The 22134-nt window shown below is 40.7% G+C and overlaps 1 protein-coding gene across 1 annotated transcript in view; it reads left to right on the top strand.

Moving 5' to 3' along the window:
• The window catches only part of LOC146981904 (transmembrane protein 132C), a 171538-nt gene that overhangs the window by 138051 nt on the left and 11353 nt on the right, over window positions 1–22134 (top strand). The window contains exons 5-6 of the mRNA XM_085787535.1: window positions 9450–9593; window positions 17522–17730. Coding sequence (XP_085643661.1) covers window positions 9450–9593; window positions 17522–17730 — 353 coding nt within the window. The remainder of the gene's footprint in view (window positions 1–9449; window positions 9594–17521; window positions 17731–22134) is intronic.

Here is a 22134-nt window from a genome sequence, read left to right as displayed (position 1 = left end):
ATCAGTAGTTTAATAAAACTTTCTCTGTTGATACTTCACCATTATTTCACAATAAATCCTCTAACAACAAATCAAGGACAGCCGGTTCCTCACAAACATATTAATCCTAATATTCAGGCCACATAATAGCTCATTTACAAACAGTAAATATTACTACTTAATTAATGGCCGACTTAACCGTCATTTCATAGTAGTTTCCTCACATTACTCCATAATTACTACTTGATTACAATATAATGAATTCCCTGTGAATTACATTTCTTTGTTTTGTTGCTGAAAATTAGGATGAAATCATGATAAATGTGAAGCTTCAGCCATTATATGGTTAGCTCAATGCCTGGAAACAGAAGGATACAGGTAGCCTGGCTAGTGAGTGATGCTTTTACAGGGGATTATTTGTGGATATTTCTTGGCTATCTTGCTGACTTGCTGGCGTCTTTTCATCACAACGAGATTGTCAAACAAACAGCAGAGCAGAGACTGACTCTTCTCTCAGCCAAGAAACAAACAACAAGCAAACAACACCCCTGTAAAGCCGGACTTTGTCTATTCCATGTTTGTGTATGGATTACACAAAGATTTAAAGATTAGTAAAATTAGTAAACTCTTCTATAGTCTTTTCTAGTCTTTATCTGGCTGTGAACCATATATATCATACAGACACACAGAGTAAGTAATATCAATCTCATATATGACTGTAATTTACAATGATTATAATAAACATGTAAATTAAATTAGTTAGTTTAAACCAAAATCTTAGCTCGTCTTATTTCCTGGATGATGCTGCAGCAGCAAAAAACATTGGCAAGGGTGTGTATGTGTAGAGAAACAGCAGGAATATATTATTTAGTGCTCAGAATAAAATTGGATGTAACTAGTCAGCTGGTGGCCAAGTAGCAGATGAATGTACCAGTCAATGCGATGCGCGACAAAAGCAGCTGATGACAATCAGCTAATGAAAAAGCAACTTCAGCATTATCCTTGAAACTAAACTATGCTCTTCACCTGGTCACATATCCATTTAATAATGTGCATGTTTTGCCAAAGGCTTCACTAGAAATTCCTCCAACAGGGTGCTCGGTGGTTGAGTGGTTAGAGCACATTCAGTGTTTGCATGGCCTGCAGTGGTTCAGCTCCCGCTGAGATCATCTTTACCGTATTCCCCCACTGTTTCTCCCTCCTTTCCTGTCTGTCTTCACTGTCCTATGAAATACAGGCATAAATGCCTCCAAATGCACACTATAAAAAAACAACAACTGTTGTTCTGAAACTAGTATAGCCTATTTAATAAGTTTCAGCCACAACTGCAATCTGTGCTTGTCTATATCCAGCCTAACTATTCAGCTCATATCGGCACTTTCGTGCAGTTAACTTCTATACTCTGACAGTGCAAGATGTGCCCTTTCTATGATATCTCTTAATTACTGAATGAGGTACCTATTAAAGTGGCACCAGTTCACTGTGTCCATGTGAACCTCAGCATGATCTCTCATTACCTCTCCTTTTAAATTGACACTTTCTGGAGCAGATCCACTATCAAAGCAGCCATCGAGTTAATCTTCTCCCGCCCAGCCATGGCCAACAGTAATGAGCGGATCAGATCTCTGACCGGCGCGCACCTCAGACAGGGCACTGCTACTGAAAAGCGGTTAGAAGTGTTTTAGGGGAGGCAGCGAGGGGTGACTGCTGAGTGGAGATGCCACACACTGCAGCCACCTTTATCCCATCAGCCGGGAAGAAACGAGGAAAAAAGGGGAAGATGGTAGAGGAACCGGTTGGTTCTTGGAGGCGCAAGAGTGGGAAGAGACGAGTAGGGAGCAAGAGAAGGACCCTCATTAAAAGGCAGTGTGTTGGCTTCACAATCATCCCACCACTTCAGTGCACTGTCATGCAGTGATGTATCGCTCTGCATGGTGCTACCAAGGCCTTTATTCCCACTCTCCTCCATGTTTCTCGATTCTAGCCAATTAAACGCCCACTGGAATAGAGGGGAGGAAGTGCCACGTTGAGCAATGCACAATGTGGAGAGAGGAGCTGATGAAAGGACATGTCTCTTTTAGTCTGCTTAATCGCCTCAGGACACTGTGTGAGTGGCGTTTAATGTCTACAGCACTAACCCCGACTCCCATTTGAGTTTCCTCACACGCACGCATACTTTATTACCAAGGGATGAAAATGTTTATCTCAACTATGAATATTTCATTTGCAGTAGGTTAGTTGACTATTGGCATATTTCATGGCCTTTTCTAATGATTTTGCTCTTGAAATGACATGAAAGATGATAAAGAGACACAATGACAAGTCATCAATCATGGTCGGTAAAAGCACCAGATTAGCGCCTGATTCTTTGTCATATTCTCTGTGTTTACCTCCCTCTCTCCTCTCTGCTGCACTATGAATAATGCAGACCCCAAAATCCCCAACTCAACACTGAGCTTAACCTGTGCGTTTGTAGCTGTAGCCAAACTGGTGGGGTCGGAATGTGGATGTGTTAGCGCTGCGGTAGAAGCAGAGGCTAATCGCAACACCCGGACAGGCAGCTTCACTACTTCTCATGCCGGCCGTGTCACTCAGCCTGACACCATAAATCTCACTTATTTTCAGATCCAACCGAGACACAGGGAGAAATTACGGCCCAGAACACATTACCAGCCACAGCAGCGTGCTGAATGCTAACAGAGAGATCCTTGATAAAGCAGACAGGCAGTTCTCCCACAGATTATTGAACAAAAAGACTCCTATCTGTTAGACTTGAGGCAGCAGATGGGTTTGTAAGTAAAGCACCAGCATTGGCAGCTGAGAGTCAAATGAACGATAAAGCAGGCGGCATGACACATCTTTAAAAATAAAAATAAGACCATTTGTAGACTTTTATTACTGCCTTTTGTGTTCTTTGTTTCAGCAGTTTTATGTGTAGTGATATCCAAACATTATTATCATATTACTGTATCTTTTTTTTCTTTCTTTTTTATGTTGCACAATTAGAAGAATACAACATAAAACATAATAGGTACTGTAATAATGAAACAGTGCAGGGGGAGGCAAAAAACCACGGTGGGCTTATTTGAAGCCTCCACCTTATAATAATATTAATGTTACAATTTTAATGTACAAAAGCACAAAATAACATGAACAAATTAATAAAAATAATAGTGACTAACAACAATAACATACTGTAGAAAAGAAAAGAAAAAAAATGAAAATATAAGTGTGTGTGTGGATGTGTGTGTGTGTGTGGATGTGGATGTGTGTGTGTGTGTGTGTGTGTGTCCATTAGTAACTCATGAGAAATAATAATAATAAGAAGAATAATAATAAGTATTAAAATGTATAGTTATCAGTGAACAGCAAGACAAATGCCATAGACAATACATTACAAAACAGCAGTTAAATGATCGTTTAAACATTTTTTAAAACATTTCACAGAAGAACAATTTCTTTCTAAATGGGAGAAACTGTTCCATAACTTAGTACCTCTATCTATATCTAATTGAGAACTGACCTCTGGTAGCGAGGAGTTTAGGGAGATGAAGATTTGCAGATTGGCGTGTTGAGTAAGAATGAACATTTGAGTGTTCTTACACATGATGGCAAAAGAAGAGAGGCAATAAGGAGGATGTGTGTGGAGGCACAGAGAGGGAAAGGACAGAGAGTTATGACAACAAGAACTTGACTCGCATGAATGATCCTTGTTACCATGACTTCTCATGGAGGGCTCCATCTTTTCACAGAGCTATATGCAGAACCTGTTGTGATTGGCGTGGGTGAACCGTAGTCTCAGATAAATATAGTGCCTATTTGCTCTATCACCCTTCCAAACCAATGCTTATGGGTGATAGGGTACTTGTTTCAGGTGGTATTACATTACAGCATCTTCTATCTACACAACAGGATCAGACTGTAGCTACAGCAATTTACAGAATATGTAATTTGTTCGATTTGAATTTGATACAAAGGGAGGTTGCTTTTATGACAGAAAACTGAATTTCTATTTGAACTCAGCGCCTGCTCAGACTGCGTAATGCAGTTTCACATTTACCTTACCTGAATGTGACTCATAAGCTCTTATCCTTTCTGTCTTTGAAATGAGTCCACATGGGACAGATGTGAACAAGGTAAATGCGCACACTGTTCCACTAAGCAACTTTAAATACCGGTATTATAAAAATGAAATCATATAAAACAGCAGGTACTGAACTTATTTTGCAGTTTGAAAGTCTCATATTTCATTTTGTCTTCATTCACACAACTGTAAGCTAACTGAATGACACTGCTGATGTGCACCACTGGTCTCCATTTTGTGTTTAATTGCACTGTCTATGTCTGAGTGTGTGAACCACTGATGCATCACTGTTGGATCCCGCTGTGGCTTATTACTGCCAGGCCCTGCTCTCTGCTGGTCTCAACCTGCTGGGTCATCTCCAGCTGCTGTAATCTAACATTAGCCTCTGCTTTCACTAGGTCCCAACCATTTACCCCATCATGTATTATAGACGACCCTCTGGATATGGAGGAATCCCAGTAGACACAGAATTAATTTACAGGGGAATTGAATCAAAGTCAGTGTCACAAGGAGAGGAGAGGTTATATTGCTACATAACACTGTCACAGTCTATAAAACTGTAATGAAAATTCATTTGAAGATTAAGTGTTTTTTTGTGATTCATTGGTACTTTCTGCCTAACTAATAATCATTTCACTCCAAAGCTGAATGGACTCAGTAATTGATGCTTACAAGCGACCAGGCTCCTTTCAACCAAACTTAATCCCTCTTTTCTCTTTCTTTGAATGACTCTGATTCTCAAACCCAGACACAGGATGCGTCTTGAGAAAGCAACTTAAACAGAGCAGTGTTTGAGTCACATGTTCTTCCCTGTTGGTTTAGCAATATTATTTAAAATGAATGTGACATTTTATTCAACAGGCATCACTTCAGAGCTAGATTTCTCTGTTAAAAGAGGAAAAATAGCAGTTGCTACCTCAGTGGACTCACACATACATCTTTAGTGCTGGCTTCAATGCAGAAGGAGGAAATTGGGTGGCCTGGGGTTTCCTGTCCATTGAAATTAAGGAAATCAGTGCTTTTGTGTGAGACCTTCCTTAGAGCAGAATGGAAACAGCTTACAATGAGAGGCTTTTGCCATGCTGTACAATTATCTAAAGTCATTTGGGCTCCCCGATAGCAAGGGGGCCTTGTTTGTCATACAGTAGAGATATTGAGAGGTACACTTTGACCTCAATGGCAGCTATTTACCAGGGTGCCCAGGGTTCTTTTGCAATTTGTGTAATTGAAGCACAGTCTCTAAGAGCTGAATAGGCAGAAGAAGTGACAGTCCAGTGCGTGTGGATGAAAGTGGATAGAAAAGTTACCTCAAACTTATTGTAACTGGTCCCAATTATCTTCTGTGACAATAGTGCTGTGTGTGCGTGTGTAAGTATGTGTAATTAAAGGTTAAGATTTCTGTTCAGTATAATGAAGTTCTGGCTTTGAATTCAAAGAGCCATCTAGATAGCTGAGGTCACTCACTAAGAGTATCTCCACTGCTGTCCAGAGGTAAATTACAGCTAATTACAGCTACAACTAATCCACACAAGATAGACTGGACTGAGTCCCGGCAGGTTAATTCTCGCCATGAATTTTAAGAAATACAATGAATATATTATTTCTTTGTTAATAGCCTACTTCCTGAAATGTGTTCTGTCATATGGAAATTACAATACCACACAGCTTCAATGAGGAAATTATACCAAGTTTCTATTGGCATACAACCAAGGAATAACTGCACTCTGGCCAACCACTCACCAAACTAATGATTGTTTATTGATTGATTCATTACATCTTTCTAATATAGTTTGTTTAATCCACATAGCTTAAATGCATAGATGCTAATTGTATGTATTTTCAAAGAAAGAATTTCACTATAAATATTGATTGTTTGTATACCCAATGTCCACACGCAAAGTGTTTAATGTGGCTCTGTTCTGTGTCCTTACCTGTTCCCTACCTTTGTAATGCAGTATTTTTCTTGGCTTCCTTTCAATTTAATTATTATTTTGTCATTGCTTCTTATTTTATCCTCATATTTTTTTATAACTGGCAACACACCTGTTTTATTCTTTCTTCATCATGAGTCAATAATGTCCCTTTCACCTCATCCAACCTCCCTGCTGTGGCCTGGGAGAAGAGTGTTTTAAAGCGTTAGGGTTGAGGAAGCCAATGGGAAAAGAAGCCAAGACTATGATTCAAGGTAGAAATAGCATTCACTATGTATTCCAAACAAAGCAGCTTTTGAGACGTCTCCTGGCAGCACTCTTACCAGGCGACAGTCCCACATGCACAGTGTAATCACAACCACCAGAGTCTGCAAAGAGAGCCTCCAATTTGCTGTGGGTACAAGGCAACATGAATAAAAGCTGGAACAAACCTGGCAACAGAAATACTCAGTGACTTCATGTTATATTACTAATAACGTGTCTTGAGTAGAGACAAGAATAATTCATAGAAAAATACTCATGTAATGGAGCGTGAATACTTTTTACACATTAAATTGAATCATTTCAAATTAGTTTCCTGTCTTTTTTTTTTTGTTGATCTGTAATTTCGATGACGGGCCAGCCACAATGTTAAGCTAATTACTTTCATCAGTTACATTGCTGACGGGCATGGCAGGTGGGGGGGTGTAGTGTATTCAACCTAATACTTACATTCACAATAATTAGCTTAATCCCCAGATAATTATTGTTAAGCAACTCAGCAACAAACTCAACTGTAGCTTCACAAAAATCAATGGAACCAAAATGCTGCATGTTGAAAAGATGAAGTTGTTCTTTTTCTCCTCTTCTTCTTCTTCTTCTTCTTCTTTTTTTTCTAACATCAGAAACCCAAAGGAGAGCTCCGACTAGACTGTAGTTGTGCAGTGGACCTGGTATAGCAGATTGTAAATGACAAAAACATGGATCTTTAGCTGCAGGAACAATGTCCTGGACAATGAGCCCACTAGCTATCATAAGTCATTGGCTGTCTGCTCAGCAGTGCCTCTGATTTCACAAAGGTTTACAAAATAATCACGAAGTGAGCAGTGCTTGTGCAAATCCTCTTTAAGTCAATTTCAATACCACTTTTTCTATTATTCCTTTGCTGGCCTGGTACTGATTGTTATCGGGTGGATTAGAGGCCTGCCAGACCTTTGACCGCTGATGTGCTGATCTCTCTCTCTCTCTCTCTCTCTCTCTCCCTCTCTTGTAGGGGAGGAAATATCTAGAGACATTAAACAATATCTCCTCAATACGCGTCTTGTCTTTCCGGTGTTAAAGCAGAAGTAAGTGGTCCGGTCGTTTTCGCTAATGCTGCGTTCCAGGCCGGCTTTTGAAATCGTAAATTACAGCTTCAAGTCACAACTTACGACTTTGTAGCGTTCCAGGCAACCCACTCGTGTTTTTCCGACCTGTTTTACCGGTGAAAGTAACTATAACGGCCACTCGTAACTTCCGACCGGTGAACTCGTACCAGATCGAACTGGTATGACTTCACGGTCGGAAAAATACGAGTTTCCTTGAACGCACCATAACAGTCCTCGTCCCTACGTCACCACATTCACGGCGTCCGTTGGCTGCACACACAGCCCTGCATGCCGTTCTCTCTCCTCATTGGATAAAAACTGTAGGATACGATAAATGTTTTCTCCTCGACTCAGAGCAGAGCAGAGTGACTGAGAGACCCGTGTTTCAGTCCAAACACTCTATGTAAGTGATTGCTGTCGGAAGATATAACTATTTAAGACTTATATTAACACAAATATATCACTTACTTCTGCTTTAAGATGAGGTTTTCAAAATAAAGTAAAGTAAATACTTGTTTAATCTGACTCCATTTAAAAATAACTTTACTCTTAAATATTGGTGGAATTAAAAGTTAAAGCAGATATCAGTGGCACGGCCGTTTCGGCTAATGCTGTGTTCAAGGCAGGCTTTTGAAACCGTAAGTTACAGCTTCAAGTCACAACTACGACTTGGTAGCGTTCCAGGTAACCCGTAGCTCGTGTTTTTACCGTCCTGTTGTCTGTGAAAGTTCCCTATAACGGCCACTCGTAACTTCCGACCCGTGAACTCGTACCAGATCGAACTGGTATGACTTCACAGGAAGGAAAAACACAAAGTACGAGTTTCCTTGAACGCACCATGAGTTAGCAGCCCCCGCCCTTGTCAGGCATCAATTGGTCCTCGTGCTACGTCACCACATTCACGCGCATCCCTTGGCTGCACACACAGCCCTTCATGCCGTTCTCTCTCCTCATTGGATAACACTTGTATCCCACAAGGAAAATTTTCTCCTCGGGTTACAGCAGAGCAGAGTGACGGAGAGACTCGTGTTTAGGCTGAAATACTTCATGTAAGTGATTGCTGACGGAAAATAGGACTATTTAGGACTTATATTAACAAAAACATTCCACTGATATCTGCTTTAATCAATCATTTAAAATATAAACACTTCAAGAATTAATTATATTAAGAAATCTGGAATCAGTCTTAGTTCAGTGATGGTATAGATTATTAAAACCACTCAGTGACCCTCTTAACATAGAAGAATAGCCCTGATGCCTGGGTTGAAGTATTCAGAGGTATAATAACATGATACTCAATCTTGTCTGTCCAACTCAGAGGTTAAGGCTGTGAATAGCGCCTAGTGAAACTTACCATTTAACTAAGATCTTTTAGACTAACTTAGTTCAGGGATGGCAGATATAGACTTAAACTATTCAGTGACCTTCTTAACATATAAGAACAGCCCAGACACCTAGGTTGAGATATTCAGAGGTCATAAAATATAACTCAATGGTTAAAGGACATGATACTCAATATTTTTTATTCAACTCAGAGGTTAAGGGTATGAATGTTACCAAATGAAACTTACCATATAACTAAAGACCAAATAAATATCCAATAACAGATTCTTAACTATTTAGAACAAAGTCTCAATAAGGCAATATTAGAAATGAAGGGTTAACATTCCAGTTTATTGTGATGTACAAAATGAACAAACTAATAGTAACAATACTTAAGAAACAGATAATGCAACACACTCAATGTGTGGGAGCTCTGGTAACAGATCAACTCAAAGTGAGGTTCTTGCTCTTTCCCTTAAGTATCCAACCAGAACAGAGACACTTCTAATTCACATGGAGACACCATTCGCATCTGGAGACCTTTACTCATCAGGGGGTCTACACCTTTTTACTTCTTGCACTGAGACACTTCAGATTGATTAGAGACAGTCATCAAATGGTGAAACTCTAACAAAGATAATTGACTAAATCACTAATAACGAAAGGGTGTACAGTAAATACACAAAGTGGTTACATCCAGTCTGGGGTAAAACTTCCATTGTTTCAGAGACAACATTTCAGGGTGGGGGTCTGACTGTCTTACACTCTCTCTTTCTCTCACTACAGGATTCTGAGATTTTGAACACTGCTGTTCTGACTGGGAAAACAGTGGCTGTCCCTGTCAAGGTGGTGACCATTGGAATAGACGCTTCTGTTACTGACGTCTCTGAAGCAGTCAGGTGTCGCTCCACAGATGAAGATGTGGTCAAGGTTAGTAAGATGAACTGTTGAAAAAGTAATAAACCTCTGTATCTCTTGAAACAGGTTTTTGTTAATCCATGAATGGATGAGCAGCAGGAACATTGTGTAACATGGTGAGAAATAAGATTGTTACTTAGAAACTTGAATTGTCCATGTGTGAAGGAATGTTCTCAGTGAATTGCAAAGCACTTAAAAGTAAGTGACTGAGAAGGAGAACATCTGATTAATATTTGATTAAAATGCTAATAATTTAATTATGTTGTCCATGTACTGAAATAGACTGTTGGCAGTTTTCAAGTTGAATCCTGGTTTTAGAGGGACTCAAACGCAATACCGACAAATCAAACTGCAAATATGCATTTAATGACTCGGGTATTGTCAAGCTTTACAGACACTGCATTAAAGCTTATGTGAAATCAATACTGTAAGTATTAAAAATGCGACAGATAAGAAGGTTTTCTATGTTTAGCACATCTATATAAATCTTCCAGAAAGGATAAACAAACACCAGCAAACAACATGAAAGTGTGTGTTTGATATGCAGTACTGCTGACAGGTTGCTCAAGTTTTCCTTTATTTTTAGAGCCTCTTTCAAACCTGGGGCACAAGGCACAACAGGATAAAAAAGTCCCTCACAGTGTTATAAAGTTGAGCTCTCGGTGGCTTTGCCCTCCAATAAAAAAAGAAGCTGCTCTCCAGCCCAGTGACTCCTTGATAATCTATTGAAAGACTCAATGAAAAACCAGAAAAGGAATCGCTCATGTCTCTGCTATGTTTCCAATTCCATGTGGCTGACATGATCAGTGGCTCAGTGTCTAAAAACAGCACCCGCTGTGCCCAGGGCTCCTTCACATGTCATGTTTCCTGTTTGAACCAGTCAAGATCAGAAACCATGACAGGATGTTGCTAATCAAATTCAAGTAATCTGCACTAAAGAGTGATGATAAAACAAAATCAAAAGCGAAAAAGAGGAGGATATTTCACCACATCCATCCACTTTATCATGTCTTAAGCATGAGTTAGGGATGGGTAAGTGAATACCAGGGGGAAATTAAATTTCAGTCAAAGATACTGTAAAAAAAAAAAAAAAAAAAAAAGCTGTGCCTCTGAGACCTGACTAGTCCAGGGCATTCATCAGGCAAAATCACTGCTGCTCACTCAGGGAAGTTTTTTTTTTTCTAATCATAGTCTGTGATCGCATATGTAAACATGACTAATTTATCTAATTTTGAGCAGGGGAATCGGGAAGTAAAGTGATAAGTAAACACAGAGTGACATTAACCTGAATAATGAATCACTGCTGTGCACATTAAATGATGATTCTATTCACTTGTGGCCTCATAATCACAGTGAATTTGAAAGAAACACCTCAGGTCACATGCTTTTTTCCTTTAATCCTCTTTGGAGATTTTTCTTGCCTTAAGAAATTTCTGCTGACGTGTGTAGGCAGAGATGTGATGTGTATCAGTGGAGAACGGTGAGTACTGGAGTTAGGCACATTTACATCCCTCCCTGTGACTACTCACATAAATCTTGGCCAATATCCTATTTTTCTACATAAGTTGAAACAGATTCAAATCATAACCTATTTCACACTGGTCAAAGATCCTGCTAACACCCACCAGCATGGCTTCTGTCAGTATAGAGAAGTTAATAATATAGGCACCTTTCTTTTGATATGACCACACAAACAAAACAAACAGGATTGAAAGGTTGAAATAGCATAAGATGAAATGAATTTTCAGGTAGAGAAAGTTGAGCCATTAAAAAGATAATTGAAAAAAGGAACTCAGCAAGGAATCAGAATAAATTACATCCATACAGTCGTAGGTGTAGAGTGTCTTGACAGGGGTGCTTATGGCATTTAAATTCACTCATTAGGTAGAGAAGTTTTGATTTACTGCGACATTTATTCTATTATCATGATGTCGTTAAATTTAAATCCAATGTGATTGCTCTTAAAAATGGCTCCTAGCTGTGTAGACTTTACGGACAAGAAACATTTGGTTACAGATTCGGAGCTCAGGCAAGCATACAAGATTTCAATGTCACCAATATCAAATATAAATCTGGTGCGCTGTTGTTTCTACATTTACATGCATTTAAAGGTCCAGTGATTGTTATGCTAGAGGAGAGAAGATGGGAAGCACTGAGGCTCTTTTACTTATCACATGGACTTATTCCTCTTATCATGGCTGACACTTTCTGGGTCCTTTCATTCAGTTCAGAACCTTTCTAAACCACGCTTCAGGCCTCCCATCCCAGTGATGAAGTCCTAACTAATGAATAGCCCAGCTAAAAGTCTGACTGGATAATTCTATTTTCCTGACTTTGGATTGTCCTGTAATTTGCAAACTTGATAGGAAATGTGGCTACAATTAGAATTAGAGGAGAGTGAATGCTAAATGATTGTTTGAATGCTAAAAGCAACATTTCAACCAGAAGCTAAAAGGCAGAAGATAACCAAAACTGTTGCTGAGAATCTGCTTTAAGTGTAAATTCAAAGCTCTTATGTAAGAAACCGCATTTAAGCTTAAAAAGTGATGACAAGTCAACATTGTGTTCATTGCTTGCAGATTTAAAATGATGCAAACTGGCATACACATGAGTTTTAATTTATCCTTTTGTGAATTCTGCTTACTTCTGCCTGGGACTTCAATGAAAAATGATGAACGTTCACTGACTAACCTGAATTTCCATATTTTGGCGTTACTGTAAACAAATGTTTCAGAATTTATCTTTGCTTCCCAAGGTTTTGGGATGGATTTCAGTTGCTGACAAAGAGAAGAATAATTAAAACAACAGCTACGCACTCTGCTGTTGTGTATTCATGAGTTTCCAGAGTATTTGCTATCGCCATGTTGGTCGTGAACTATTAGTTACCCAAGGTCATGATATGAGTAGGCTCTTACAACTTCTGTTGTCATGAAGCAGGGCTGTTAGACTATAGAGTGTTGTAGCTTATGCAGAGGAGTCTGAGCAGCTTAATTGCTTCTGTCAAGCCAACTCTGTGTACAAGCCAGAGACAGGCTCAGACCACCTTCATGCTCCCTACTCCCATCGCTCATATCTACCGTGGATTGTATCTGTCTGGTGGGTTGTTAATTTCCTTGGCTAGATCCAGAGACAGCCTTAATGTCCTCTGTAAGTATTCTCCCGTTAGCTGCCTAATGTTTCTGATTAATGTGGCAGTGGATCCTCCTGGACGTTTATGATACTTTATGAATCAGAATGACAGAGAGTGAGTAATTCACACAGACAGTCCCACCCTGAGCCTACACACATCACACCGGCAGTGTGTGTGAGGGGTTAAAGGGATCGCTGATTAAGTGGGGGATGTCTTTATATGTTAAGATATTGATTTGGAGCTATGTTGGCTAATAATATAGCCTAGCAGGAGGGTGTAAGCACATCAGTGTAATGTATTGGGATGGCTGGATGTCAGCTGCCATGTTTTCCATAATTGTTTCTGCTTAGATTGTTGGGGAATAGATTGAGGAAATGCCAGCAGGCAGTTAATTCGCCTGTCACGGGACATACTGTGGCCGCGCTATATGTTGATAAATCCCACACTCATTTACACATTCTTTTCCCCCCTCTGCAAATCGAGGTAAACTGGCATCACACTGTTTTTTTTGTGAACGTGGCAAGAAAAATAACACTGAGAGGATAAACACATTTGTCAGCAGCATACATTTTATTGATTATTCATATCACAGTTAGATATGGTCCATGAGCCTCACAGAGAGCTGCAGTCTAACATATCCTCCAATCTACTGGTGGGGCAGACAGGTTCACTGAGCCCCTGACTTGGGAAAAAGAAAAAGAAAAGTCTGAGACGAAGGGGTTGTCAAAGGCACTTCAGTCTCAGCAGACTGAGCGTAGTGAGAGAGAAAGAGCCGAACAATGAGCGCTGATAAGGAGCAGGGACTCCTCTGACATCTTTATCAGTTTAAACACACTCTCACACTGGGAGCCCTGATGGAGCCCAATCTGCTCCATGACTGACTGTAGCCGCGGGAGCCATGCCGCCCTTGTAGAAATGTTCAAAAGCTTCATTAAGCAACTCTGTCAGTCCCTGTTACATTGCAACGTCGTGTAGCACTAGTGCTGGAGCGTGTTACTACTATAAATGTTCTTTTTATTGGCTGTAATATCATAGAGCAAATATCCATTGATCCTGCGAGCGTCCACTTGATAATGCAGGGCTTGTGCAGTCCTGAACAGACGTACTCTGAAGGTTGGCTGTAGCCTTGAAGGATGCCCTGCAGCAGCCTTTTCAGTTTTCTCACGGGAGCGTTCAGACATTCTTGTCTCTGGCTCAGGCCATGTGTACAGACAGAAAGTCTGTAGCTTTTGCTGGGCTGCTGTGAAGTGAGGACCTTTAAGTATCATTTAAAAATGTTAGACTCTACTAAAAAGAAAAGAGAATACGAATCAAAGGAGCCTCAAGATGGCAGTGTGCATATTGAATATACCAGCATCTTGATGGAAACTAAATTATGGTCAAAGTAAAGAACAACGCTGGAAGTATGAATTATATATTCACTCAAAAAGGCTAATTTATAACTATTATTTTGATATGCCTTATGCTACTTTGGGTTTCTTCACTTCACTTCACTTTTATTTTTCTCACGACCGCATACCTACGTGGTATGGAGCACAAACAAACATTAGACAATACAAATAATCAGACATAGCAAGCAGGCAGTGGGGCTGTACATACTTTTTACATACATCTCTGGCCAAAACAAAACAAAAAGTATCACTTCAACAGAGTAAGGACACGCTTCAGAAAGGCACCTAACTTATAAATAACTTTTGTTTTACCCGACTGTAATAACAAAATTAGTTTAAACATAGATGGGTGACAAACATAATATTTAGGGAGGTATTTTTCTCTTAGATATGCGATACATGTATTCTTGCACTCCAACAGAACATGGAACTCATCGCCAAGCTGGCCGTCTTTGCAAAGGTCACATAACCTCCGACTTCTATCAAGTCCTGTATACCTTTCAATAACTTTTGGTATTCTTGTATTGTTTACTCTGAAGTGGCAAATGGCCTGTCTATACTTTTGGTTTGAACACAATAAATACTTTTCTAGTTTAAACTCTTGTTTAAACTCAGTGTAGATGTCACATGATGTCATACTGCCAAGTTTACTTCTCCATGTCTGCAGGAACTGATCTTTCAGTCTCTGTTCGATGGTCAGCTTCAGCCAGTCAGAATGAATACACTTCTGAGAGAGCCAAAGATATGACATCCCACAATCATCCAATATCTGCTTAACCTGCACAATCCATGGTGGCACAAATACACCTGAGTTATACAGTACAGACCAAGTAGACAGTTAGTCTATACATTATTTTATTCAATTTACTTTTTACTTTTACTTTCCACTACATCAGGGGGAAATATTCTACTTCACACTTTACTTTACTTAAAGGGATATTCTGGCGTAAGTTTAACCCATGGTCCAATACACCGTGACACCGAGTTAGACCCCCCCTCGAGAGATGAAGTCTGCTAACCGCTAGCTTCTGTAGTTGTAGTAACTTTTGCAATGGCCGCACCATAACAAACAGCACAGTCTATTTATCCACGCGCAAACGATCAAGAAGCCACTCATAGCCACAAATAATGCTCAGAACAGCACCAAACTTCATCAACAGTACAAACAGGGTCCCAGCACATAATATGAGGCATCAAACATCTGTTAGATTTGCCTGGTTTCTATTGAAAAGAGACAAAAAACAACTCACCCACTCTCCTCCAGTTATAGCTGCGTTATGCAGCAACTTTCCACGTCAAGCATGGCGTCCAGGCACTGACAACACACGTCGAAGTCCAACTTGGCAGCACAAACATTTGGTTTCAGCGGCCATTGGCAGGCAGTGACCACACTGACCACACTTGATCCCCCCAGGTCCAGCACATAGACTCCACCAGCAGCTCTCCCTCTTTCACTTTTCTCAGCTTTCTCAGCTCATGTTCGGTAAACTCGGTTGCTAAAGTTGCTACAAATAGAGAAGCTAGCGGTTAGCAGACTTCATCTCTCGAGGGGAGGTCTAACTCGGTGTCACAGTGCGTTGGACCATGGGTTAAACTTATGCCGGAATATCCCTTTCACTTTTCAAATTAAAACTGAGATAAAATAGATCATATTATAGTGTGACGACCTGAGCAAGTGTTGCCCAAATTGTGCTCATTTAACATTTTAATGTTTCTTTTTGTTTTTGGCTTTAGGGACTCTTCTGTTACTTATTTTAAGTAAAAGTAAAAGCAAATGAATTAGCTACTGTGTGTGTGTGTGTGTTTTTTTTTTTTCTTTGTGACACGGCCAATGTTCACAGATGTTTACCAGTGTTACTTACCAAGTAATTAATCAGTAAATTTAGAGACCCATGTTTCTCTGGCTGTTTTATAAATCCTGAGTTACCCCCAGCATCACTTTTCCATAGCAACTCACTGTAGCCATCCGTCCTCCATGAAGACTTGTGCTCAGAGGTCATGTTAAGGCAATAATGGTTGAAGCTCTTCTCAAGTTACAGTCACCACCAGCTGCTCCTAGAAATACCACATACAGAAGCAGAAGACAGAAACATGTACAAATAGCTCCTTAAGTTATGGTTAGGAGTGGGTAACTAAAACATGTGAACCATGATAAGAGACACGTGCAATTTGGGACCAATTTGCAAAACGTAGTTCTAGAGTTTTAAACAAGACAACAACTTTGTGCGATGCAAACTAATGTCCAGGGATGTTTGGCTGTCGTCAGTGTGGGTGTAAACTGGAGGATCTTTCATGAGTGCTTTGATGAAGACTTTCTCACATGTTCCCACAGCCCCACTGATTTATAGCCAACAAGCAAAAAACATAATACGGTACTATACATAGAGTGTAAATCCAATTCAGGACATCTGCAAATATCTGTTTTTATTTATACAACTCTGAAATGTATTTTTCACAGAATCTCTCCTGCTGGCTTCACCCCAGAGGTGATGTGGAGTGGAAGGAGCTCCACATAAAGCAATAGAATCTGTCACACACAAAGTTTTCTTCCTGGTCACAGAGGATGTCCTGCTGTGGCTTCATGATGAATGGCTGTTTATAGTGTGGAGAAATAACTTGGAAGTAGCAGAGAGATATGCTCCCAAACCACCCGGTCCCATCTGCTTCAAGCCGAGTCAGCTACATGTTGAAATCAACAGGATTTATAAAACTACCCAGGAAAAAAGAAACTGAGTATCAGTTTTATTAATTACCTCCATGTGTGAGTGTGCATCTGCTGAATAACCAGCTTTTTGTATGTTTGCATATGTTATGTATTTGATGTGCTTGCACAATAAGGATTTTAAAGGCAAAAAGAGAGAGGATGCTGGATGTTAGTCAAACGCTGGAACAAGTACAAAGAAACATGGGGTGCGGGCCTCAAACAGAGCGAGTCAGTGTGAAGAGGAGTTGTGTCTTTCGATAGCGCTGAATTGGTCCACTCATTCCTATTGTAAAGCATTTTGTGAAACAGATGGCTTCTGGTTTGGTCATTTTATCAAGAGACAACTGCTCTCCTCTTACTAGTTTCCATCTGGCGGTTATTCTTTTAGCTGTAGGCTGAACTATAATAGACGAGCAGACCGTGACCTGTTTTCCCCCAGGTTCAAAGATGTCCTTGCTGCCCCCCCCTCCCTCTTTTCCTGAGTGTAAAGCAGATAGTGGAGCTTTCATCTTGTTCAAAGTAGTTACAGGAATACTGTATCAGTGGAGAGCTCAGGAGTCTAAAGCCTTATAATCAACATGGAGGGCCTGGTCCACAGTCTACACTGTACAGTATATTGCACTGTGTAATTCACTGTGTAGTCATCTGCTGCAACCGTCAGAAGTGCTCAGCTTAAATGCTCTCTCTCTTAATCCTTCCCTCTCCTCCCACGCAGGTGTCAGACAGGTGTGACTACGTTTTTGTGAATGGCAAGGAGATGAAGGGCCGGGTGAAGATGATGGTGAACTTCACCTACGGATACCTGAGCGCTCAGCTGGAGCTCAACGTGTGGATCCCTCGACTCCCCCTCCAGATTGAGGTGTCAGACACGGAGCTCAGCCAGATCAAAGGGTGGAGGGTGCCCATCATGGCTCCCAGTCAGAGGTACAGTACTGCATGCATCCTGCCAGGTACACAGCTGTGTGGCAGAGTGCTCTGCTCTCTTATTCAACAAAAGTTTTATTGAAAGGGACATTGTGTAACTTCTCCTGTTATCTATTCATGAAAATCGATTATTTAATCAGTAATCACCCCTGGCTGCCATGTGGTGTCGCCATGTTTTTACGTTCAGTGGCAGTGTGACGGTAGGAAACCACGGAAACTCAGCGGAGACACCGGAGCTGTCGGCTCAGGTCGAGGTGGCGTCTGTGAAAAGTCACCGCGGTAACGCAGTGAGGAGGAATGGAGCATTACACTGATGCTGCATTCACCTGCAGTCGGGCAGACGGCCGTCGGTAACAAACCAGGGGCCTCATTTATCAAAGAGGGTGTAAAACTGCTACTAAAGTTTTGCGTACGGCGAAAAGACGAAAATGGCATACACCCGAAATATTTACACCTTTTTCAGATCAATCAAACTGTGCGTACGCACAACTCTCCGCAATTTCCCTTCGATAAATCACACCGGACCCAAGAATGGTGCACACGTGAACACACCTCTTACTCCACCCCCGGAACGCCTATATACAACTATATATGGTCAGCACATGCATATTTAATTAGCCATGTGCGCTCTCTGGAGCGGCTACAAAGTGACAACAAAGTGACAAGGAGACAACGGGCGGAGGGCGGGGGAAAGAAGCGGAACTACATACACGGCGATATCGGGAAATAAATCAGTCAGAAAAATGATCTTGCATTTTAATAAGCTACAATAAAAACCAAAACCTTTTTTTTTTACACCTAGATGTTAAAACAATAAGCAGGATTTCCACGATAGTTACCATTACTTTGCATGCCTTTCCACTACAGTTACAGCTCTACTGGACTTGGTTTAGGTCATTTTCCATTAACGTTACGTTGTCTCACTCTTTATTCTCTCGTCAGCTCCAAACACACGTGCACCTCGTTAACTCAGGTGACAGATAAATAACAGTCTCAGTAGCTGCAGATCAGTGTGCGCTGCTGCCGATGTGTTTTTAAACTTGGATGGTTTGATCCTTGTCGGACATCACACTAGAGTGTGTAAAAGCAAAAAAGCAAAATCCTCAATCCGCTCTGTTTATCAATTAACATATAGCCTAGTGTTATTATAGAGCGGGTTGGATTGCCAGCATCAACGGTCCACCACTACCACAATTACTTCAAAAAATCCTACTGTGCTCTTCTAAATGTACTCCGCTCCTCTCTCCCTCTCACACTGCAGTTCTCTGACTCAGCAACGGTGTCGCCAATTCCTCCTGTTCCTCAAAAAAGGCGTAAATCACGGTACGCCAGGGTCAAAATGGGTGTAAATGTCCGCACTTTTTCCCGTCAGGTTTTGGCTTGATAGATCCCAAATTTGGCGGAGAAAAGTGCGTACGCACAAAACGGGGGAAAAAGGGTGTAAAAAAAGGTGTATCCACAATGATAAATGAGGCCCCAGATGTCATTTTAGTCACACAAGTCCAGAGAAAGCCGGTAAAACGTGGGTCAGGTAAACAATACCACATCGCCATGACAACATATTGTCACGTGTATTGTTTTGCCTCGTGCTGACGGACCACTTGTTTACATAGAGGCTCGTTTATGCCGATACGTGCAGCGGCTGTTGTCCGTCTGCCGTCTGCCCAATTTCACGTGAATGCAGCATGAAAAGGTTGCTTGCGATATACAACCGCATAGCTAGATGGGAGGAATTCCTACACAATGTCCCTTTAAAATGTCAGACAACACAGGGGGTATAAATGTAAAAAAAAAAAAAAAAGAAAGGAGAAAAAAAAGTGTTTTCCTGTGGTTATTTACAAAAAAAGAGATAAGCTTAAAGGTTAATCGTATATCCCACTGATATATTCAGTTCCACTTCTGGCAACTTTAGATATGATAATGATAAGTGTATGACTGAGCACCACTCCACCTGTCTCCCTGTCTTCAGTATAGTGACAGTTCTTGGCTGATAACAAAATGGCTGACCTGTGCAATACAGCTTGTCATTACGACTGGCTTAAGGTGAGTGGCCATTGCGCCTCTTAGTCGTCAGCAGAACAGAACATTATTAGAGCTGTCTGGAGGTCAGCCCTCTCCCCTGGGGCCTCATCACTAGCAGCACCTCTGCCAACGCTGCTGTGCAGTGCTGCTCTGCAACTGTTGAAATCCATCAATTGATGGAGCAGCTATCAGCCTACCTGCAGTAATTACTTGTGGAAAAGCCTTGAGGTTGAACTTGGACTCATCCCACGCACCAGTGTGGCCGCTCTAATTATCCCTGCTCCCCTCCTATTTTGACTGACAGAGGTACAGCGTTCAACTAATGCCATGGCTTGTCGAGGTTGTTGCTCTCCCCAGCTGTGTGCTGCTACGCCTTTATCAACCAGGACAGCCACGTCGTGTTGTCATTGTTGACGCCAGCGCCGCTGCTGATGGGCGGCAGGAAGCTTTGTTTCTCCCTGTCTTCCACCCGTCTTTGTTTATCTGGGGATAACAGGCATGACCTTGCAAAGTATAGCTCTATGCCTGTTGGTGGGAATGGGCTTCGGCCCGTTGTCCCTTAGTCCAGTCGGAGCAGTGCCAGTGAGTGACAACAGTGGGACCTTTCTTTATCAGCTAGACTGGCAAGTCATGGAGTCAAAGAGAAATGAGAAATAAAGAGACATCAGGCCCGTTAGTGGAATAGTTGCAAAAGTACTGCTTACACAGTTTTTGACTGACACTGCCTGTATGGCTCACCTCTTCCCTCTCTAAGCCCTGTCAAAACAAGGACAAGATAAGCCTTCACAGGCAGCAAACCTACGTGTAGGCGTAGCACTCAGGCATGCACCACTCCCTTAACACTTCTTTAAAGACATGTACTGAGATTCCCTTTTTTCCTCTGTTTTTGTAGAGCTTTAAAAATTCTCTTCCACACCTTTTATTTCTCCATTTTAATGTTATTTTTATACCGAGCTGTATTAAACCGTGTACTCAGTCTTCTCTTTTTACTGTAAAACAAACAGATGTTCCTGAATTCAAACAAGGTCTAAACAATAGAGGGAAAAAAAAACAATCAACCCTTGTCAGAAAGCTGCTTCTGTATATATAGAAGCATCATTGCCTATTTCTGTCCAATGACCTTTGCCATGGTATTGTAGCAGAAAATAAAATGCAGCAAAGTGCCAAAACAAATACAGCACACGATCCAAGGGGCACAACAAAAATAAGCATGGCACCCGCATTAATATGCAGCATCTCCTCTGAAGTCAGAGCTGGGCTTGTAAGTGAATGAAGCGGAAAGAAAAATTGCTTTGTGAAGCAGGTTGTTCTCTGCGCTGAGTGTGATTTGTTTATTAGATTAACCTTAGATTAGATTTTGAGATGGCTGCACAAGAACTGGCATATCAGATTTATACCGGAGCTAAAATGGTTGGACTTCGCTATCAGTTTGTTTACTCCTGAATCCATCCCACCTCACTAATACCTGCATGTATAAATGTCCTCATAAATGCTGTTTAACCCTGTAAGACCCAGTGTTGCAGAATTACAACAATTTTGGTTATCCCCAAAACACGTCTAATTTTTTTTTTTTTTTTTGGTTCAACCATATTAACATGATCATTGGGTCCTATAGTTTGTTCTCACATTGCGATTGGATCCAACATTTGTATATAAGGCCCGCCCTCAGGTCAAGAAGTCACACAACCTCCAATCTTTTGATCGAGCAACATCCCTTCGATTCACTGGACTGGATTCATCTAATTCAAGTAAGTAAAATGCTTTGAATATTTTTTTTTGTGTTTATTACAATGTCTAGAACATGAACGTATATAGTTTTTGTGGAAAATATGCCCTACATTTTATTTAGAGCTTGTTTTATAATTGTTGCAATATTACAATGCTGGGTCAGAGTGGTAGCCAAAACAACCCTGTTTTTGAGAGGAACTTCAATTGAAATTTTCACAATATAACTTTAAACTACACATGATTTACACATTCTAGCCTTCAGCCTTATATTGGATTACATGTTTACATATTTTTATTGTATTAGAAACTAAAGAGCAAAGATATATTGCCATATTTAAACATTTTAATTTACTTAATTTCTAACCACCTTCAACACTCAGTATTTTCTCCTTATCACAGAATGCAGGACTTTCTTACAAAGAAATTCAGTTTGTGTATGTCTGTTCTTTGTCTTAGTCTCTATTGATAAGAAAATGTTCTTAGCAATTCATAGTCAAAGCAGGGATGCTCCTGGTGCATCTGTGGCATTGTCCTGGAACAGGTGTTAATGTTCATGGATGTAAGGTGTGGTTGTAAGATGGAGGCTACATGCATTTCCTATTACGATGATAATCACAGTCTCCAATAGGTCAATAGGTCAGTATTGTGTGACCA

The sequence above is a fragment of the Trachurus japonicus genome, chromosome 9 (assembly GCF_045865225.1).
Source record: "Trachurus japonicus isolate A0001 chromosome 9, Traja_1.0".
Classification (NCBI taxonomy): domain Eukaryota; kingdom Metazoa; phylum Chordata; class Actinopteri; order Carangiformes; family Carangidae; genus Trachurus; species Trachurus japonicus.
Note: the sequence above shows the minus strand (reverse complement) of the source record. Positions and strands in the feature narration are given on the sequence as shown.